This window comes from Aptenodytes patagonicus, chromosome 16 (genome assembly GCF_965638725.1).
Source record: "Aptenodytes patagonicus chromosome 16, bAptPat1.pri.cur, whole genome shotgun sequence".
Taxonomy (NCBI): domain Eukaryota; kingdom Metazoa; phylum Chordata; class Aves; order Sphenisciformes; family Spheniscidae; genus Aptenodytes; species Aptenodytes patagonicus.
Window position 1 is genome coordinate 6,933,703 of NC_134964.1, and position 19,613 is coordinate 6,953,315.

At 44.9% G+C, this 19,613-nt stretch overlaps 1 protein-coding gene across 2 annotated transcripts in view; it reads right to left on the reverse strand.

The window, feature by feature from the left end:
- RPTOR (regulatory associated protein of MTOR complex 1) overlaps positions 1-19,613 on the reverse strand; it is a 162,663-nt gene that overhangs the window by 3,311 nt on the left and 139,739 nt on the right. Inside the window, exons 28-34 of one of the 2 annotated variants that reach the window (XM_076354135.1) lie at positions 18,819-18,923; positions 14,657-14,704; positions 7,827-7,933; positions 4,552-4,679; positions 4,383-4,469; positions 1,615-1,731; positions 889-1,018 (exon numbers count right to left, since the gene is read on the reverse strand). In XM_076354135.1, coding sequence (XP_076210250.1) covers positions 889-1,018; positions 1,615-1,731; positions 4,383-4,469; positions 4,552-4,679; positions 7,827-7,933; positions 14,657-14,704; positions 18,819-18,923 — 722 coding nt within the window. The remainder of the gene's footprint in view (positions 1-888; positions 1,019-1,614; positions 1,732-4,382; positions 4,470-4,551; positions 4,680-7,826; positions 7,934-14,656; positions 14,705-18,818; positions 18,924-19,613) is intronic. The other variant, XM_076354136.1, reaches the window with a different exon arrangement.

Genomic DNA, 19,613 nt, shown 5'->3' on the forward strand with positions numbered 1-19,613 from the left:
TTACACATTAAATATTTGTGTTCTGATCTGCAGGTTTCTAAAATAACTCTGTCTAAATGCCTTCTTTAGCCGCCTCCTGTTTTTGTTATCCATTCACGTTGTTTTCTCAGGCTTTCGGTCTCCTTCATTTTTTCTCATCTCTGGGTGAGCAGAAGTCCATAATGCAGATGGGCACCTGTCTCCTAATTAAGTAGCAACCACATGCTCTCTCTAATGACTGCTGCAGAGCCACCTCAGCTATGACATGTTCTGAAATTTCCTTTTTACTCTGATTCATTCTAGACTTTATCAGCTTATGCCTTTAATTTTTGCAGTTCTCTCATTTTTCTGACGTGCAGTTTTTCTATGGCACAGCATCAGGTCTTCCTAAAGCCTTACATAAGGTGGTGTAAAAGCAGCCCCAGAGACACGGGGTGAGCCTACCCTCTGCAAGAGAAGAGGCATGGAATAAATAAGCACAGCAAATTTTGCGTGCTGGAAGTGAGAGACTGCACCTCTCCAGTCAGCTCCAGGCAAATTCACCTTGCACAACTTCTGTGGCAAGAACTACAGAGCTAAGCCAGGCTGCAGTCCCAGAGCGATGGAAAGAAATGGGAACAGTATATCAAGTCGATCCACAAGTAAAAAGGGCTCAGCCGTTGGGAGTCCTGTTCTAGCCGTAGGTGCACATCATAAACCAGCAGCACCAGCGGCACCACCAGCGTGGTCGTCTGGAACAGCCTGGAGGACGAGCACTGAAGGACCTGGGCTGAGAGTCAGGCTCAAAGCATCCCCAGAAGACTAGGCTGGGGCAGCATCTCTCTGTGCTAGAGGAGTCTCCGTGCCTTTCCAACACCGACATTAACCAAGAAATGCAAATTCCAAAATCCAAAACCAGAGAATACAGACCCAGTGAGGATGGAAAGCCAAGCAGCTGATGGCTCCAACTCTTTGTCCCATAAAACCATCGTAGTATTTGATATTGTTGATCAGCTCTCCGTTTCCATTGTAGATTGCAGTGAACTGATTCATTGAGCCACTGGAAGGGAATCAAGAGAACACGGTGTCACTCAGAACGCTGTGGTAACAACAATATTGTTGCCTACAGCCCCCTTTCCAGCTGTGTCGACCCGAGCTGTTATCAGACTAGTGTGCAATGAGTTCTTGTAAGTGGGCAGACTGACTCTATCTGTACCATGGTAACCTCAGTGCAGAAATATTTACAGAAAGGCTGGAACCACAGTTACCTGTGACACTGCAGGACTAAGAAAAACATGAAGAGCTGATGCACACACTCACTGAGAGCAGATCCCCCGACAGCCTCCAGGATACGTGGCTGTGGAGTAGTTGCTGGTCCCCACTCAGAGCCCAAAAATACACATGCTGACTGTGAACGGGGATCTGACATAGGAGTGTTAGACCGTAAACCATCACGTTAAGTCACCGGTGCAGAGGTTTCACTAATGCACGCAAGGGATAAAATTCCTGAGCTGCAAACACAGGAAAGAAGCTGCACTGTTTGTGGTGAGGTTAAAACAAACAACAAAACCAACAAAAAACCATGAATGATGTCTGCAGAGACAAATTGTCTTCTCTGTCCACTCCAGCGATGCAGGAGATGAAACTAAAACTTACCATGCAAAGAGGTTGGCTTGTGGGTGAATGTCAAGGGCCGTCAGCCCTTTGACTATCTGAAGGACCTTCATGGACTCTGGCATCCGGGGGTCAAAGAACCGCACGTCTCCGTTTACACTGCCAACACATGAGTTTCACAACATCAGGCTGTACTCAAACCAGATCCTAAAGCTCAGGAAATCGAGCCATATGCCTGTCTGCGAGCTGACCGCCTTGATCAGAAAATTAGGATAGAGATGACATGCACCCTTGCCTTCTCCGTCAGTATGGCTGAATTCCCACTGATGTCACTTACATTTGGCATGCATTAAGAGCTGTGCAAACAGCTCTGCCTCTGCCCTCAGGAGCGATCCATTATTACTTTTATCGCTTACAGCTCATCGCTGAGTATATGTGCCTTTACTGTTATGTCATACTCAATATACCAAGCTGCATGTCAGACCCGAATTCCTTCTCCTTTTCGTAGCAGGAAATTGTATTAGAAAACTCTAACCAGATGGGATCTGCTGGTACCATCCATTATGCCAAATGGCTGGACACAGATGCACAAGTCCTTGCTGCCCAAAGTACTCTGTTGACCAGGCGTAACAAACCCTGCTAACGCTCAGGTGATGTGTCAATCCTATTAATGACTTTATCAGGGAAGAGAAGGTGAAGAAAGCAATAGCGGCAGCGGCAAGATACTGTGCTTAGTAGATCAAGCACCTTTCAAACACAAATGATTTCTTTTTGTTAAGTGATTTCTCTGAAATACATCAGTAGAATCACGTCTGTTAGATGTGAAGAGGGTGCATCTTTTCCTACAGCCCTGGAACCAAGGACTGAAGATTTTGCTATGGTACATCTGCTCTTCTGAGCTCCTTGTAGGAGACTGGTCAACTGACATACAGAAAGACAAACAGAAAAGTCTCTTACGGAAACTAAATTCAAAATCAACTTATCCTATCTTATTCTGCTGGCAGCAGAAGTAAGGCTTTTGGTACCACAACTTTTAAAGTGTTACTTCTTTTTCCAAGTCACTGATGGCCATACAACTGTGAATCACCTGATAGGGTTAAGAACAACAAAAGCATTAAGAAGCATATTGCCTTCGGTTTCTTTACCTCTGGAATATCTAATACCGATCAAAAGGCTGTTATACAGGATTACTTATATCATTATAAGAAGCTGCAACTCCAGCTGTCACATAATTAAATTCAAGACAAATTAAACTTGAGGATGATTTAGATCCTAAAGACTAGATGGAAATATTGTTTGAGAGAGATCAAATATACAGTAAATTCATTTAAAGCTTTGAACCTTGAAAATGGTTCTGAATGTGTTGGAAGACCACGCAAGAGCTTTAAAATGGAAGTGAAGTTCTGTGATGAGGGACTACATAGGAAAACACACCCCAGTTGAACAATAACAGAGAACAAGTAGTCAACAACAGCTAAGCTATTAAACCAGGATATTCAGAAGGTGTTTAAGGACCTTTTCTAGCAACGCTGTCAGCCTGATAAAAGCAAACCTGACAGTTAATTAGAAGCACTGTGGCAGCACTAGCACATAGATCAAAGCAGCTGAACACAGTATCACGTGGTGAACCAGCGCCGGGCAATGGAGAGCTGCAGGATCTGGCTCAGTCTCACCAGTCCTGTGTTACAAACTCCTGCCTCTGGTCCAGAGAAAAAGTTTCTCCGAGGTTCAGAGAACTGCTGCACAAGCAATACAATGCCTTCAAGTTTTTCAGGAAATAGCTAGACCAAGACCTCGCTACGTCCTAACGTTCGTTTTTCTTGGATCTTGTTGTCAACTGAAAAAGAGAGTGAACTGGGAGAAACTGAGAGCAAGGTGGCTTGTCTCAACAAACCGAGCTCCTTTGGGATGAGACCAGACCTGTCTTTTGAAGTACAACATTTTCTCATAACCTTTTCAATCCCAAGAGAAAGCACCACGTGGCTGAGAAGGGCACTGAGGAGGGGGAAATAACGAGCTTTCAGACCTAGGCTGGCCAAGCGTACAGGCCTGACCCCTCGGACTGTTGAAGGAGATTACAGAAAGGAAGATTAAAAACTCTAATATGTGAGCTCGACAAATCTGGCAGCTGCATCACATAATCCCCTTTCTGAAAGTCTTAATACATTTTTGCTGGCCCATCCTCCACCTCAGGAATGCGCTGAATCCTAGAAAATTATGTTTTGTTTTCATTTTTTAATCAAGAAAAAGAGCCTCTTTGTGTGCAAACAGTGGCTTTGTGACAATAAATTATATTCTGCTGTTCTTTAATGGCCAAATAAGTATATGCTGCTCTCTCCGCAGTATTTACCAGGCAGCAGAAATGGATTTATGTGTAGAAAATTGCTAGACAGCAAAGTAATCCTGCACAAAAATATGCCCAGCAGATGCAACATCAACCTTCCTTCTCATGTTCTCTCTCAAATGACCCCACGGAGATGTTGGCAATAAAGAAGTACAACCATAAGTTATACTATATCTAGCTTAGGTTTCTGGTTCACTTGATTCCTCCCTCACACGCCTCATGATAGTGATTTCAGCAAAGACGCCTTCTTGTTTACTCTCAAACCTCACTAACAGGCTTCCAAGGAAAGCTTCACATTTCTTTTTGCTTTCTCTCCACCAAGTTTGGAGCAGGAGTTAATTACTGAAGCAAATGTCAAACTAAAGAGCTTTACCCTCTTAGCTCTTGAAATACCAGAGGCAGATTTTAAATAGAAGAGCAAACTCTGTTTAAGAGAAAACAGCTCAAACAGTAAAATCTCTCTTACCTGACACTCATGATGTTGCCTTCAGGATGTTTCTGCAAGTATGCTTTCACCACCCAGGCCGTGTGCTCTCGGTAGGTCATGACACGGCTGAGGAACAAACAGAGAAACGTTTTGAAGGGAAGGAAGGAACATGAGGATCTCACCAAAGCTGGGAAGGACGGGTAGTTACCATTCACTCAGAGCCATCCGCCTGTCAAACACACGGATGGAGCCGTCGCCCAACCCCGCCACGATTAATGAACGATGAGAATCACACGAGAGGCTGGTCACACAGCTGTCAGCTCCGGTGGGGATATCCTAGGGAGAAAGCACACAAAAGCCAAGCTGAGACCACGATGCGTCTTCAAGTCTAGAGCCCCGAAGAGAAGGCACTAGAGTCAAGGTGCTAAACTAGATGGACCTTGTGTCTCCCTCCTCTTCCTTTCCCCATTCTGTAAATCAGTCCAAAACTAAACCAGAGTTTCCACCTGTCACTCAGAACACCATGACATTGTGTTGGTGTGAAGTTTTCCTTCAGACTCTCTGGACATGACCAGAAACGACGGGGCGGTGACCCTGGGGACGACGGTCACTGCCACTGCCGTGTTTTGGAGCCACAAGTCCCACAGATCGACCCAAAGAGCCAGGCGCAGAGGAGGAATTCCAGCAAAAGCAGCTTTTGCAAATCATTCAGCTTTATAAACCCAAACAAAGGCAAGGTCTATTTTGGGAAGGAGGAGTTAATATTATTCTTTACTAAGAATATCTAATTAGTTAAAATAAGTGGCCAGAGGAGTTATTTCTCCATAAACCATCTTCGTTGTGTACAAGTTGTAAATGCCATTGGAATGGCAGGAAGGACTGTATATATTTGGAGGAGAAGAGTCATGCAAGACAAATAGACCTGTAGAAGGCAAAAAATAGTAATGGCATATATAATGCCACATATAAACCCAAACGTACAGTATGCTATAGGTAACACCACCCATGCAAAAAAAGGTACAGAGCTGCATGATATTGGCCCTTTTTGCACATCAAATCAACACCCAAATAAGTTCTAGGAAGTTATTTAAACGCCTCTTGTAAAAGAAGCTTTTTGTTTTGGTTTTTTTTTTTTTTTTTTTGGTCTGTGCCAGACAAAAAACATATTGGGCCCCTGGAAACAATAAAATGATTTTACCAGAAGGTAGCTCCTTTTACCCAGAATGGCTCCAGTTATCATTAATGAAGTCCATTTCTTTCAGTTTCTTTTTATTTTTTTATTTTACTTTTTAAACACTTCGCGCTCTTCCTCCTTTCATCGTTGGGATCATCGCTACACCTCTGCAGAGCCCCAGTGGTTGCCGCAAATGGGCCAAGCTAAGCAGACTAAGCATGACCTTCCTCTTCACCACGGGCAGCCCAGGAAGCCAGGCCCGGCAGCCGCGGGCAGCAGGCGGTGGTGAGGCAGCTCTGGAGCTCTTGAACAACATCAGAGGAGACACGTAAGCCTTAGGCAACACAATGAGCTGCCTGACTACAATACAGCACCGGAGAATCACTTACGCAAGATAAAGCGAGACAGTCCTGTGCCACTATCAATCACCGCTTTAAGACATGTGACAAGTAGATTCAGGTTATCTCATTAGATGCCAGGCACTGCGTGTATTAAAAAAAGCGACACGGAAAAAGAAGACTGGAGCTTGCAAGGACAGCTGTGCTGGGAACACATTGTGCACTCTTACTAACGCTGCTACTTTCCCCTTTTTTACTTGCTATAAGCAAAAGAACTGCTTGGAATAACGTCTACGCCTGTTATAAGGAAAAACATTTTCCATTAAAACAGGTAAAAAACCTAAGCAGCACTGAAAAAGTAGGATAACAATCAGGAGGCACGTTAGAACTGCATTAGCTAATTTCACACTTCAGTCCTATTTTTGCTTCTGTGCATATTCACCTTTCCTAGCTGCTATTCACAGCCTCAGCTGAGCAAAGAAGCTGCTGGCTAGAGCACCAACCTTCAGGGCTGTTCTCAGCAGCTCTTCTAACTGCCTAAACCCAGATCCTGTCTTTGAAGCAGGAACAATCAGCAGAAGTGAAAATGAAGTACTTGTTTCTTCAGCTACATCCCAAGTGCTTCCAGAGGTACACTTTTTGTAGTTCAAAGAGTGGGAAGGCACCTTTATTAGCTTGGATTACATAGCTTCGCTGCTCTTTGTGCTGAATTTCACTTTTCCAGTGTTACTGAGTCAGGAAGTTTCAATCACTTGAATTTCAACACAACCAATCTTTGCAATTAAAAAAGAAACAACATGTTTTTAGATACTTTCAGTGCAATCATTAATCATCATTTAAAAGATTTTCACCTCCTGAATTTTGCTGTTCCCTAATTTACATAGAAAAAATATGTGAATAATTAAGATTAACATAGGCTTAATTATCCTGCATTGCAGGGTCAAAGTGTCGTAATTAATGTTCATCCAAAGGTAATTAATTTCTAGAAGCTTTGAAAACTGGTCTTCCTTTTTTCTCCAGCATGGTGACTCCATTCTCACAGACCAACTGCTTCTCCTTGTAGTTCCTGAGAAACCTCTATTTAATTACTATTGACATCAATGCTTGCAGCATCTTTTCCCCATTACACCGCACAGAAAGTTACGTACGAGTGAAATCATGCTTTTGGGCTGCCTCGTTTCAGAGGTGAGATGTGAACACCCCGGGGTACCCCAGCATGCGGGTCTGCAGAGCTCCCCAGGGAGACGTGGGGATGCCGAGGGAGCCGCCAGCAGGCTCGCAGGCATCTTCATCCTTTGATACCCGGGCCAGACAACTCGGAGCAAACTTCTGACTTCAGTCAGACCGGCCAAAGGCAGCAACAATTCCACTGGCTGCATTTGAACGGTGCACGGTTAGGAAACGCTCGTGTTTCTGCCCTGCCGAGCACTTGGGTCCTGACGCAGGAGCGGACTGAGCAGGTACGTAAGTGCTCTCTGCGTGGATGCAGCTTTCCTGAAGACAGACCTTTGGCTGGTAGGTACGAGAGCAGCACTGATCTGTAATTGCCTCTGTGTGCTTCCCAGAGAAGCAAAGATGGCAGCAGTAAGTCCGAATCCTCTATCACCAACCCAACTCATCGCTAAATTTCCTCAGGAATTTTTACACTATTTCAGTTTTATGCTAATAGGAAACCCTATCTGCATCCTGGTGCTTGCCTCTGGATTTCACAGCCTCACCTTTCCCAAACACTACTGCACACCGCCCAGAGTAACAGCAGCAGCTTCCAGGAAAGACCTGACACACTTGCTAAGTACGTGTGTATTTTTATTTATCTGGTAACATGACTCTGAAGCAGGGAAGCAGAAGCTCCAGAACCTGTCAGCTCTTCACAGATGAGTCTCAGATGCTTTGGCTACGCACAGGGTAACTCACTGCATGGGGTGTGTTCTGGGAGGGAAAAGGTGAACGGGACAAACACGCAGATGTTACCTGTACTTTCATTTCCCGATCTGTGTCCCAGATCCGGATTATCCTCACATCTCCCGATGTCATCAGGAGCCCAGTTTCTTGTTCCCAGTCGACTACCATTCCTGCTCCTAAGATAAAACACAGGCAGGACGTGCAAATTACTCTCCACATCAGCACAGGCAGAGCCACGCTAATTAGAACACCGGCTTTCATGACCTCGTGCTACAGAAACTACCATTATTAGAGGAAATTTAAAATTGCATCCACACACATCCATACGTCCTCCAAATGGGATCAAATCAGCTGGTCCTGGATTTGAGTCCAAAATATGCCTTTGACTCCTCGGCTAGCTTAAGTGCTTAGAAAAGCCGAGGTGCAGATGGCCCCTACAGGCAGGTGAATATAGCCTTCCAGGGACTTCGCCAAGCTACTGGGGACTTCCAAGGAAGTCTTAATAAAATATCCACCACTTCATGAGAACATCGGATTAAATGATGATTGAAGTAGACTAAACTGGTGACATCTCACACAGCAAGACCTGAGAGCCTCTGGATTACCATGACTGCTCATTCTAATAGAAATACGTGGCTAAGGGGAGATGTTTCTAAACAAGGAATAGCAAAGTCATTGCTGCAAGATATTGAATTAAACAGCTTGGTAGAAGTAAAAAACCATTTGCTATACCTTATACGGATAAGGAGGGGAACATTCTGCAATTACAGTAGCTCAAATACATTTACAAGAGCTTTTGCTCCTCGTCTTTGAGGGCATAAACTGATTGCTAGGTGAAGTTCAGAAAAACATCCCATCCATGCTGTAAGAGAATTACAAGGGATTTTCTATCCCCAAAACACCTGACGTGGGCACCTGCTTACAAACAGGTTGGTGGACTGCGTGAACTCATGAACTTTGCCGGTACAGCAATTTCCAGAGAAGAGTGAGTGTATGTCACCTCCTTTCCCAGCTGGGGGAATAAGATGTCCAAAAGCCGTTGAGCGAGCTGGCTCTCCTAAGCACAGAGCACACAAACATCAGAACAAACCAGATATTGGGACTCAGGAAATAGCTGGCAATGAAACCCCTGATTGGGCAGGGGAAATCTCCGAGGAACAGCTCTTGTACATTTAATTAGAAGGGACTTCTTTGTACCTGTGTGCCGCCTCCACAGTACAGAAACATTTTGCTTAAAGCAGAGAGCTGTACACCAATTATCTTTTGCTTTTTATGCTGCAAAGACTGACCAACCCCAAATCTACAGGTTTTCCAGGGAGACTCTTATTCATACATTAAAAACACATACAAAAAAAACCCCAGGAGCACTACACGAGGAAACCAGACAAAAACTCCAGTTTTTGTGTTTGTTTTCATCTCCTCGGGCAGGGCTCTCCCTTCGGCAGAGGCAGAAGCAGCATCCTTGCCTTGCAGAAGCAGCGGTTCATCCCCTCGTCCATGCCAAACTGAGGCTCTGGTGCTGAGAAGTATTTTACAACCACATGCAACCCGGAGTCAGAAAGCACTCCGCAATGCATCAGGGCTGCAGGCTCCTGCTCCGAGACATTTGCAGCCGCCTTCAGCGAGATTCCTGTAGTTCCACTCCACAACTTGCTTGTCTAGAAGGTACAAATGTGAATTTGTCTCCATTTATTGCTAGGAATTAGCCCCAGCAGGCAATTTAAACTTACTCCAACATTCTCTTTGTCACCAAAGGGCCATAAGTACTTTTTACCAGACCAGACACCTGTACAGGGCACAAAGGAAACGACAGAAGCATCCTATAAACACCGAGTTTTCTTCAAAGATGATGAAATGACCTTGTTTTGCACAGATTCAGATAAAACATTTTGCCCATCTCCCCTTCCTAAGCATCGCATGCAAGCCGTTTCCTGATCTTGCTGCATACCACTGAGAAGATTACTGACGTTTATTGACGGTCCGTTCTCTTACCGCAGGAAATTCGGGACTCTCAGCTAAGCTGAGAGCTTGTATCTTTATCTTGCGAGTCAAACTGATTGTTACTTCAGATTGCTGGGCAGCTAGGGGGGCTGCTAGAGATCGGCGGCAAACAAGCAGGCAGTGATTTAGGTGATAAACATCACTGAAGCGTTTTCATTTGTTATCTTGTTTATGACCCTTGTGACAAGATAAACCTGGCAGGCTGAGATAGATATCGCCATTACCATCACTGATGGAGTTACGTAGGCAATGTACTCTTAGGCAGTTTTAAAGCTCCCAATTTTCCAGTTACATTCCCCAGTTTGAAGACAATGTTTTTCTTCAGTCTGATCAGTAGCAAGTCCCCAGCCTGCTGTGGTCCCAGGTGTCTTTTCTGTGGAGGGGGACAGAGACGGTGAATTCAGAGCGATGACTGGCGTTTTTGGTGCTTGTCTTGGCATATCTGTCAGGAATTTAAGCACTGAGGATATTCAGCGATGCCATCTACGCGGCTAGGGAAAGTTTCACTGAGGGAAGAAGCTCCAGAGGGGTTTCACTTTATGAAAAATGGTACAGAGATCTCCCGTGAGAGATGACCAGATAGAAAGGACAAGGGTTCACCCTGAAACAGGAGCTGACAGAGCCCACAGGTGGAAAGAAAGGAGGGAGATGATGTTGGGGTATGGTGCGGCTCGTGCTCTTCCAAGCAGCTAATGCAGCTTCTGCCTTTCTTATAAAACTTAAATAGTCCACATAAGTGATAACCTCTGCTCTCTGGAAAAGCTAAGTGCAGCATTTTGATCATCCCATAACAAAGGGTCTTTCCCTTTCTTTCGTCAGCCTTCTTATTCTCTCAGGAAAATATGAAATACCATTTTTGCTGCTTCTGATGCACAGTGCTCACGGGTGGACTAGGGAGTCTCGGAGTACAGGATGCTCATATCGCACCACGCAGGCATCAGAAATAACAGAATATTTGCATAAAAGCTGCAGCCGAGGAGAACTCCTGGCACCTTCCCGCTGGGAGACGGGGCCGGCTCCATCTGCAGCCCGGAATGGTGGCGGGTCCTGGCTGCAGAGGTCACGCCTGTGCCAAGACACCAGCCCTGGGTCTGCTCCCACTGCAGCCCAGGTGATGCCCTGACAAAGAAGTGGGTGAAGGAAAAGGGGAAAGGGGACCCCAGGATGCAACTGGGAACGCTAAATCAGAATTCAAATGTGTCTGAAAAGAAGAAAAGCCTTTGTACGTAGTTCAAGTCTTTCGCAAGCGTGTAACAGGGAAGGCTTCCTCTGACTGTGAAATGTTAAATTCAGAGATGACACTCACAGTACGAAACGAGACATAAATAGCTGAGCTATTTCTATGTAAGAGCAAACGTTTTCATGGTGGAAATGATATAGTATTGGCTCATATTTATATGTTAAATTCCTAGTATTTTGGGATGAGAAGCAAACGTGGGACTTAATACTAATTATAATTTCCTTTTTAATTAACAGAGGTCCTTCTCCAGGATGTTACAACTGAGACTGCAGTTCACCTGCTGGGTTTTGGCTTGCACATTTGGCATCTAAGACATTTCTCAGCCTCATTCTGGCAAAAAGGTAACATACTCTGCAAACCCATGCAATCTCAGCTCCTTGCCTGAGCCACGTAGCGAGGTTTTGCATTACCTGCCACCCTATTTCCAAGCTCCCACCTACTTACAGAAACAGATTAAACAGGGGCAATGCCGTGACACCAATGCAACCACCTGATAAAGGCCAGTAGTGAAACCGTGGTACTCTCAGAAGCCAATGAATTGCAGAAACAGGCATCCTGGCAATACAATTCTTTTAATGCATCATTAGTTAAGATTAACATTCCTTATGGGAACATTGTATGTTCTCAGATAATGAGCAACAAATCTTCCACAGCTCAGGAAAAGAAATTTTTAAAGGTTTGTGGGCTTTTTGTTTTCCCTTTTTTTTTGTTTTTGAATCTTTTAACACAAGTACTTGCAGTTCTGTATGATGCGAGTTTATAGACAAGGCAACACATACCAACAGCCGTTCTTGAAGCTGTAACTTTCTATGGCTGTTCCCTCAGGATTCCCCCTGAGCAACAGATATTTGTCTGGATGGGATAGTTCCTTGTATAAATTTCAATAAATAACACTGGTGTTGAAAGCAGCTGCATTCCAAGTGTCTGCACTTATTCTTAATGTCACTGGAATGTGGCCAACCTGTACTTGGCATTTCAATGAAATTGGGAATACCTACATAGAACACAATATAAAAGCATCTTGTATTCTGACTGATGATTTTTTAATCATGGGCCCTCCTGGTCGAGCAATGAGGCGCATCACTGTTTTAATTTCCAGGAAGCAGTGGGAGGGTTGTATGACCTCACTTATCATTAATTTCTACAACATTCTTTCAAAAAGTGTCACTCTTTTTATGCCAAGGACTATGCGCAGCAAGGGAGAAGAGTAGCTGTGATGCGGGGAAATCCAATTAAAAGAACACAAACCCCTGGAGCTGCAATTTCTCCAATTATTTTATTGCCGTAAAAAAAATCTGACCAGAAATAAGGTGCTTCTCCGGAACTTCTTATTCCTAAAGGACAAGATGCCATCCCCCGAGGAGATGTGGGAAGACTCACTCTACTTTTCTCTCTCCCTCTTGTTCTCCAGTATAAGCTCTGCTTGAGTTTGATCATTTGATCAGCTCCTTTTGAAGGTTAGAGCCTTCCCTCTGCCAAGGCTCCTCTCTGTCGCAGGCTGCCCCACGCAGCTCAAGAGCCCTGCAGCTCCCCATGAAACTTCCCTTCCAGTAAGCTGCTAACTTTTATGTCTAAGAACACTCCGAGGCTGCCTCTCCACCCTCTCCCATCTGGATTGCTGACTGACTGCCAGAAGAGTCAGCAGTATTCAAAGCAGAGCAGAGCCTCCAGAGGACAAGGTCCTGTTTTTCTGCAGAGCAGGTATTTGACGTCTTTCATTTTGTTTCAGAAGCCCCAGGAGAGCAGGAAGAAAGCAGGGAACTGGCAAGCATGTGCTTATTTTTTCTTGCTTGGCATCAGTATAAATTTCCTCAAGGTAAGACAGATTATGGCTGTTTACATATCAGCACCAACAACCCCCACGAGGCAGCGATGGATAGAAATGGACACAGGTCAGATGTATATTTTCTTGTTAACACCATCTCCTTCTTCGTATCGCACATTCAGTTATGCCGACGGGAGGTAATGCAGCGGTGTGCTGAGACACCCCAAGAGAGCTCTGACGGAGCAGGAGGCGAAGCAGCCTGGGCAGAGGGTCACACTAACGCATCTCGAGACTCCTGCTAGCTCAGCTGCCTTCACGATGCTGAAGGTGCCGGCTGCAGACTTTGCTCTGTGCTCACATGAACTTTAGGGATTCCCAGGCTGACTTCCACAGTGGCCTGATATGACCTGGACCATTAAGCCATTGGTCTTTCTCTAATTTACCGTTGATCTGCAATACAGCAACGCCCAGTGATTCCTGCCTAAAACCAGCACCCAGTGATGCAAGAATGAAGAGAGTCCCCTACCTTTCTTTCGGTAAAAATTCCTCATAGAAGCCTAGGCAATGAGAACAGATTTTCTGTGCTTTAGTGACAAAACTAGTATATTTTATGTAAATATTGCTGATGTATTTTTCTGTCAAGCAGATAGCTAATCTCACACATTTTTGAGACTTCTTCAGTGAGAGAGAAGGAATCCTTTTGCTGCATTTTTCACTAGGAGAACACCTGGCCAGAAAATGCTGGTGAATGCTTTTTATTGATTCACAGTTATTTGTGTGCTCGGGACAGAGTGCCATTGCTTGGCATCAGCAGTATTGATCCAGCAAGGGAGTGGCTGGTATTTCTTTAAACTGTTCCGATGCCCGGTTTACCGAATTGGGAATTCCCTGCAGCCATGTCTTGCTAATTTTAGCCTTTCCATTTGCCAGTGGATTTTTGAGTGAAATGCAGAGCCAGGCAGCTAACAGCAACACAACAGCTTCGCTAATTTCTATTCCAGTGCTCTGTCTGTTAACAATAAGAGAGAGATTTGCAAAGACCTCAAGCTAAAGAGCTCTGAATCACACACCACTACAATCATCTTCATCCTATTAATCATTACAGACACATTCAGCTCTTATCAGTCAGCAAATATTAATAATTGATTAATAACCCAAGATGACTACGTCAACAGTAACATCCATAGACGTGCATACACACAAAGATGCCCTGACACATTAGCCATCTGTTTCCCCTGAAGACCTCAGCAGCAAAGGAGGGGGCCAGGCTCCAGAGCAATGCAGACACTGCACAGTCCTGGCTTCTACAGATGGAGGCTGGGGAGTTCATTTACCTTCCTTCCACGTGAAAGAACAGAATTTGTAAAATTTATTAGGCATATCTTTGCCGAAAGTCCACTATTCTAAGCCTCCTGGGAAAGATTCATCCTTTTCACATGATCTTTACAGCAAAAGTGTGTTACAAATAAACCCCAGTAAAATCCACATTAGCTTAACGGTGGTTCACGTTCGGAACCTGTCATTCAAACCTTTTTGTCCAGGGATGCTTTGAAATCTCCCTGGAGAAGAGAGACTTGTACATTCCACCCATACCTCCTCTCACTGCAGAAAGCTCAGAGAGTATGACATGAAGATGCCCTTTTCCCAGCGGTTGGCTACGCTTACCTAGACACCCTCCCTGCATTTCTCACGGCTGTTACGGACACAGACACCAGGCAAGGAATGGGAGAGGTAGAAGCAGCAAAGCTTTCCAGGAACCACAAGGACCCAGCAGTCATTCAAACAACGCCAAAAAAAATAATCAACCAACCAACCAGTCAACCAACCCGAAGCCAGACAAGGAGGCCCTTCCCACCCCAGCTGATCATAGGTAACAGGAAAGAAAGCACTCACCTCCCTGTTTACTTCTGTCAAGATAGATTGAAACCCTTCGGGCCAGACCTGTGAGAAGACAGGGATTAAGGGGTTGATGCTAAGGGTAAGTTGGTCAGCCAGAGCAAAAATAAATCTTAAAAAAGTGTTAGAAAAAAGCAACTCAAATTAAAGGAAAGAACATAAAAGAGAAGCAGAAGCACCAAGAGCAGCACATGCCTCCATCCAGAGAGCAGGCACTAGTTCAATCACAGCATTCCCTGGGAAGCCATCAATGGTGGCGCTTGTCATGTGTGAAGTGAGTATTCTGGCTGGCTGACAACAGCGCAGATTTGACATTTCTTCTTGAACAAGGAGACTATCCTTTGCATGATCTGGTCCCTGTTCTGAAGTAAAATGCATCAGGAAGCGACAGATGGAAATCCAAATAACTCAAGCACAGAACATGAGGCTTCTGCCACGGAAGGTCTGGGCTTCCCGCAGCAAATGCCGCTGTACTGGGGACTCCTCTGCCCCGTATTTCAGGGAATAGCTAACCAGCACGCAGAGAGTGCAAACAACTTAGGGGTGCTCCATTTAAACAACCCTTAAGTTAGCCACAGACACAGACTAGTTTCTAGCCATCAGGCAATAAGAGAGCACTGCAGCACGACAGCGAACGGGGAAGTGAGAGGCACCTTGGGACAACCCTGGAAAATCTTGCACAAGGAGCTCCAGGTATTCAGGAAAAGACGGGCTGAGCCCTTCGGTCCTCCCCTGGCACCCCTTTAGAAGTGATATACTGGTTCTCTTTGCTGAACTGGAGAAGGGAAAACAACGCAGGCATCTGCGACAGCACACAAGGACCTGGGGAGGGAACAGCTGAGCAGACGGCGTCTGGTAATTGTGAAGCAGCTGGTTACACTTCTGTATTTTTCCAAATTCCAGAACTGTACTGCTTTAAAGGGCAAAGCCATTCGGACCGGGGGATCGTGGCTTGTTTCCCTTTGTCACAGAGAAACAATACAAAACGTGGCAGTTTTGTTCAGAAGCACAAGCCTGGCGACTTGTCGTAAGAGACAGCTTGAGAGCTGTGTGACCCAGCCTGCCCGGCAGTGCAAATTCAGAGCAGCTCCAAACCGAGCTCTCGTGCAGACACCAGGCGATGGGTCTCTGTGCTGCTCCGCAAGCTCACACCGCTCACACAACCCGCAGCCTTCAAACGCCCTTTCTGTAGAAATTGCCAGAATTCCCAAAGTCTCCTGCTGTGAAATCACAGCTTCAGAGCGCGTCAGGTTTATGTTCTTCCTACACTGCACACTAGAAAATGCTTAGTTTTTCCTACATCTTTTGAAACACTAGGCTATTAACAACAGGTGTTTTGCCTTTTTCTCAGCCCCCTCCATCTCTCCTGCTGGAGATTCCCAGTCACTGCCTTACGCTAGAGCACCTGGTACCAATGCTGCTTTGAACACCCTGATTTTGACCGAAAGACACTTTCTTGGTGCATCATGAGTGCAGATCTAAACAAGATCAAAATAAAAAAAATCTGATACAGAAAAAAAGAGGGTGCCCACACAGTAGTTTACCAGTGTTTAAATTAAGACTCACCTACCCTGAGTCTCAAGTCAAGTATTAAGTGCAATGAACTGGGGCCAAGTTTAAGACACTAACTTGGCTGTATCAGCTCATTTCACTTACCGCCGGCTGCAAACCACAAACAAGTCCTTTGCAGAGCGTAAAAATTTAAGTTCTGTGCCTCACTCTGGTCTGTTCCCCCTCTCAGGCAGCCCCTGAGCATGTTATTGTTGACCTCCCATTACTCAGACAACCCGGGGAGGCTTTTCAAGCTTCCAAAGGATGTATTTAGGTATTACATACTCCTCTCTCCTTTTGTAAGTGGGAAAACTGCCTAGAAAAGTCAGTATTCTGGTTGCTGTCAAGAAAGCTATTAAATTCAGAGATGAGCATGACACAGGGGAAAAGGGTGGGAGAGAAGGAAATCAATAGTAGGAGCAAACAAACTCCAGTAAAACTCCTGAGCTCTGTAGCTTCAAAGATGCATCTTCAGTTTTATGAGCCAGTGCTGAACCACAACTATGGTCTTGGCAGCAAAAGAACTGTTCAAGAGTCTCATTTTCCAAGGGGACTTGATCCACATAGCTCTTTTGAAGTGACTACATTTATTTCTCTCTCCACAAAGAAATCTATCCTTCTCTTCTTCCGAACCTGATTCTATTGCTCCAAAGGTAAAAGACAAAGAAAACAGGACCCAGACTTCCTAAGACTATGCAGGAAAGAAAAGGGGGAAAAAAATAATCTTAAAGAGAACAGACTTAAAAGTTTCAACACTCCTGTTTTGGCAAGTGTAACCATTCAACTCTTACAGCTAAATAAAGCTCTTGCCTCAGCTCTTAACCTATTGTGCAATGTCAAACATTGACGCTAACAATCCTTCCTGCTGTATTAAAGGCCTGTAAAGTAAGGTACAATCAGCGAATGCTATGCCTCGGTAAGGTGCATGTGGAAAGTAAGGCAGGTAAATGGAATTAGCCTGAACGAGTTCAGTTGACAGTTGTCAGCATCCTCCCTGAACATGACTGATGATGCAGCGAGAAGCCGATGATCAGAGCAGTCTGGGGGAACTCCCAGTTGTTTGGGTGAGTCCGCTACCAGCACCAAGGAAGCAAGATCCTGAATCCAGGGATAGTAAACATTAACCAACATCCTTCAGGAAAGCTGGTGTTGACAAGAAAGAAATACAGACCAACCGAATGACACCACAAAGGGCAACTTGAGATGACTACCGGACACTTTCCTCTCTGCCTAAGTCCCTTCACCACTGGGTACATTACCGCGGGTTTCCTCCTGCTTTTATTGACATCTCTGCAAAGAGCAGGTTTTGACCATGGCAATTTTCACAGTATGCTGCAAACTTCCATAATCAGCTGCAAAGCTTATAAATAATCAGTTTTGTGCACATACTGCAGCGAGGCACAGAGCCTAAAGTTACCTCAAATACAGTTCCTCTTTCCTAAAACACCAGAGATGAACCATGAGGTGTTAAAGAAAACATAACAGATACGAGCTCAACAAGGCAGCACTAGTAAAATCCAATGAATAGCTAAAAGAGCTGTGGCAGGCTCCTGTGATGAACCACATAAGCTCAGAAATGAGAACTGTCAGATTTTAAGGTCAGGATGAATTATGATGGTCATCTCATCTGACCTCCTACACAGCACAAGCCAGGGAGCCTCACCCAGCAATTCCTGCGCCAATCCCACAAGTGCTGATTGAACTACCGCGCATTTAGAAAAACTTGTAGCCTTGATTAAAAATATTTAACTGAGAGAGAATCACCATTACAGCATTAGTACATTACCAGGTCCCAGAAGCATGAAACGTCCACCTCCTTTCATGTCCTAAAACAGACTTCAGGGTTACTCAAACTGGTCTTCTGGCTTCATCCTGTGTATGGCTGGATGCCAGTGCTCTTTTTACATCTTTTTCTATCCAACTTTTCTAACATTCAAAGCAGGTCAATGTCTTAACTGTGATGTCCTTCTGCACGTGTCAGATTTAGATTGCATATTCTCTTGCCACCTCCTGACCCACAATAAACAGTGAAGAATAATTGCCAAAACTTGAGCTCAGGCTAAAGGAGGTCACAGGTGCAACATGCAAAGCTGTGCAAAGGTTGAGCAGCCCATCAGAAGGAAAGAGGCGATATGTGAGCTACCATCCCGCCCAAAGGGGAAGAATCACCTCCTGCCACGCCGAGCACGGAGCAGGGCAGCGCCCAGTTCCACCGTTGTTCTACAGTTCTCTCCTTAGGAACACAGTTAAGAGGAATGCTTGGGCAAGACAGCTGCTGTGAAGCTTCTAAAGGACAAGGACTTTGTGCCCTTCTGCTGCCCAGCAAGAGGCTGCTCCGATTGTTCTTCAGTGGGTGTGTGTGAGGTTGCTGTGTTGGGCGTTCGGTTTTGTTGGTTTGTTTTGTGAGAACTGGAAAAGTAATTCCTCACCAAGGCCTGGCAAAAGGCCTTCCCAGAAGGCAGAGACTGTTGAACAAGGATGTTACCGATGGCTGAAGTTGAGAAACCCATTTTATTCTCCCCATCTCTAGAAAAAACCCTACCATCACAAATTATTTTTACACCACCACCCCCCCACCACCCCCCCCCAAAACTTAGTGGGAACCCACCTCGTGTAGTTGGCAGCATGTCTGACAGCCCCTGCCAGGCAGTTACCATCTCTGGGTTCTTTTCCAGGTCTGCAAAGTTCTTCCACACTCTGATGGCACCATCATCTTGGGGAGCACAGAAAAAGAGAACACAATGCAATGTCACTGCTGATGCAACTCTCAATTACTTGTGCACAACAAAAGAAGAAGAGAAGCGGAACTGCAGTCATACAAACCCCAAAATTGAGTATGTCACTTGAACTTAATCCTTTTTATTACAGTTGTTTTTCCTCTCTAATCTTACATCCATGAAACCTAAAGCATTGTTCTACTGGGAACTGTTCTGGAAGAGCTTTTCTCCTTCCCTCGAATAACACCTGACATTAGATGCTGCTCCATTTCTTTGACCCATTCATTTTCTCTAGGATTCGTCTCTATCCTCCTTGCTATTGGTGCCAAGAGCCACAAAAGTACCCTACTAAATACAAAATACAACCCCACAGAAGGAGCTGAATCAAAGCCCAGCCCATCAGCAGCAAATCTTTCAAGAACATCGTGTATTTTTTCAATTTGTTCCCCATCTGTGAAACTTTTGTGCTAAGAATCAATAAATTGAAAGGAAAATGTCCTAAAGGCCCTCTCAGCATCTCTTCCACCTCCCTTAATTATACCCAACCTGTACATTTCAGCATGAAGTTTGAAAAGCTATTGAAAACACTTAGACTGACAGGTTTAGAATGGTTCCTTGGGAGAGAAGCGGATCTTACTCACAGCTTCACAGACCAATGAATGGGAAAGAGCTCTTCATGCTACCTT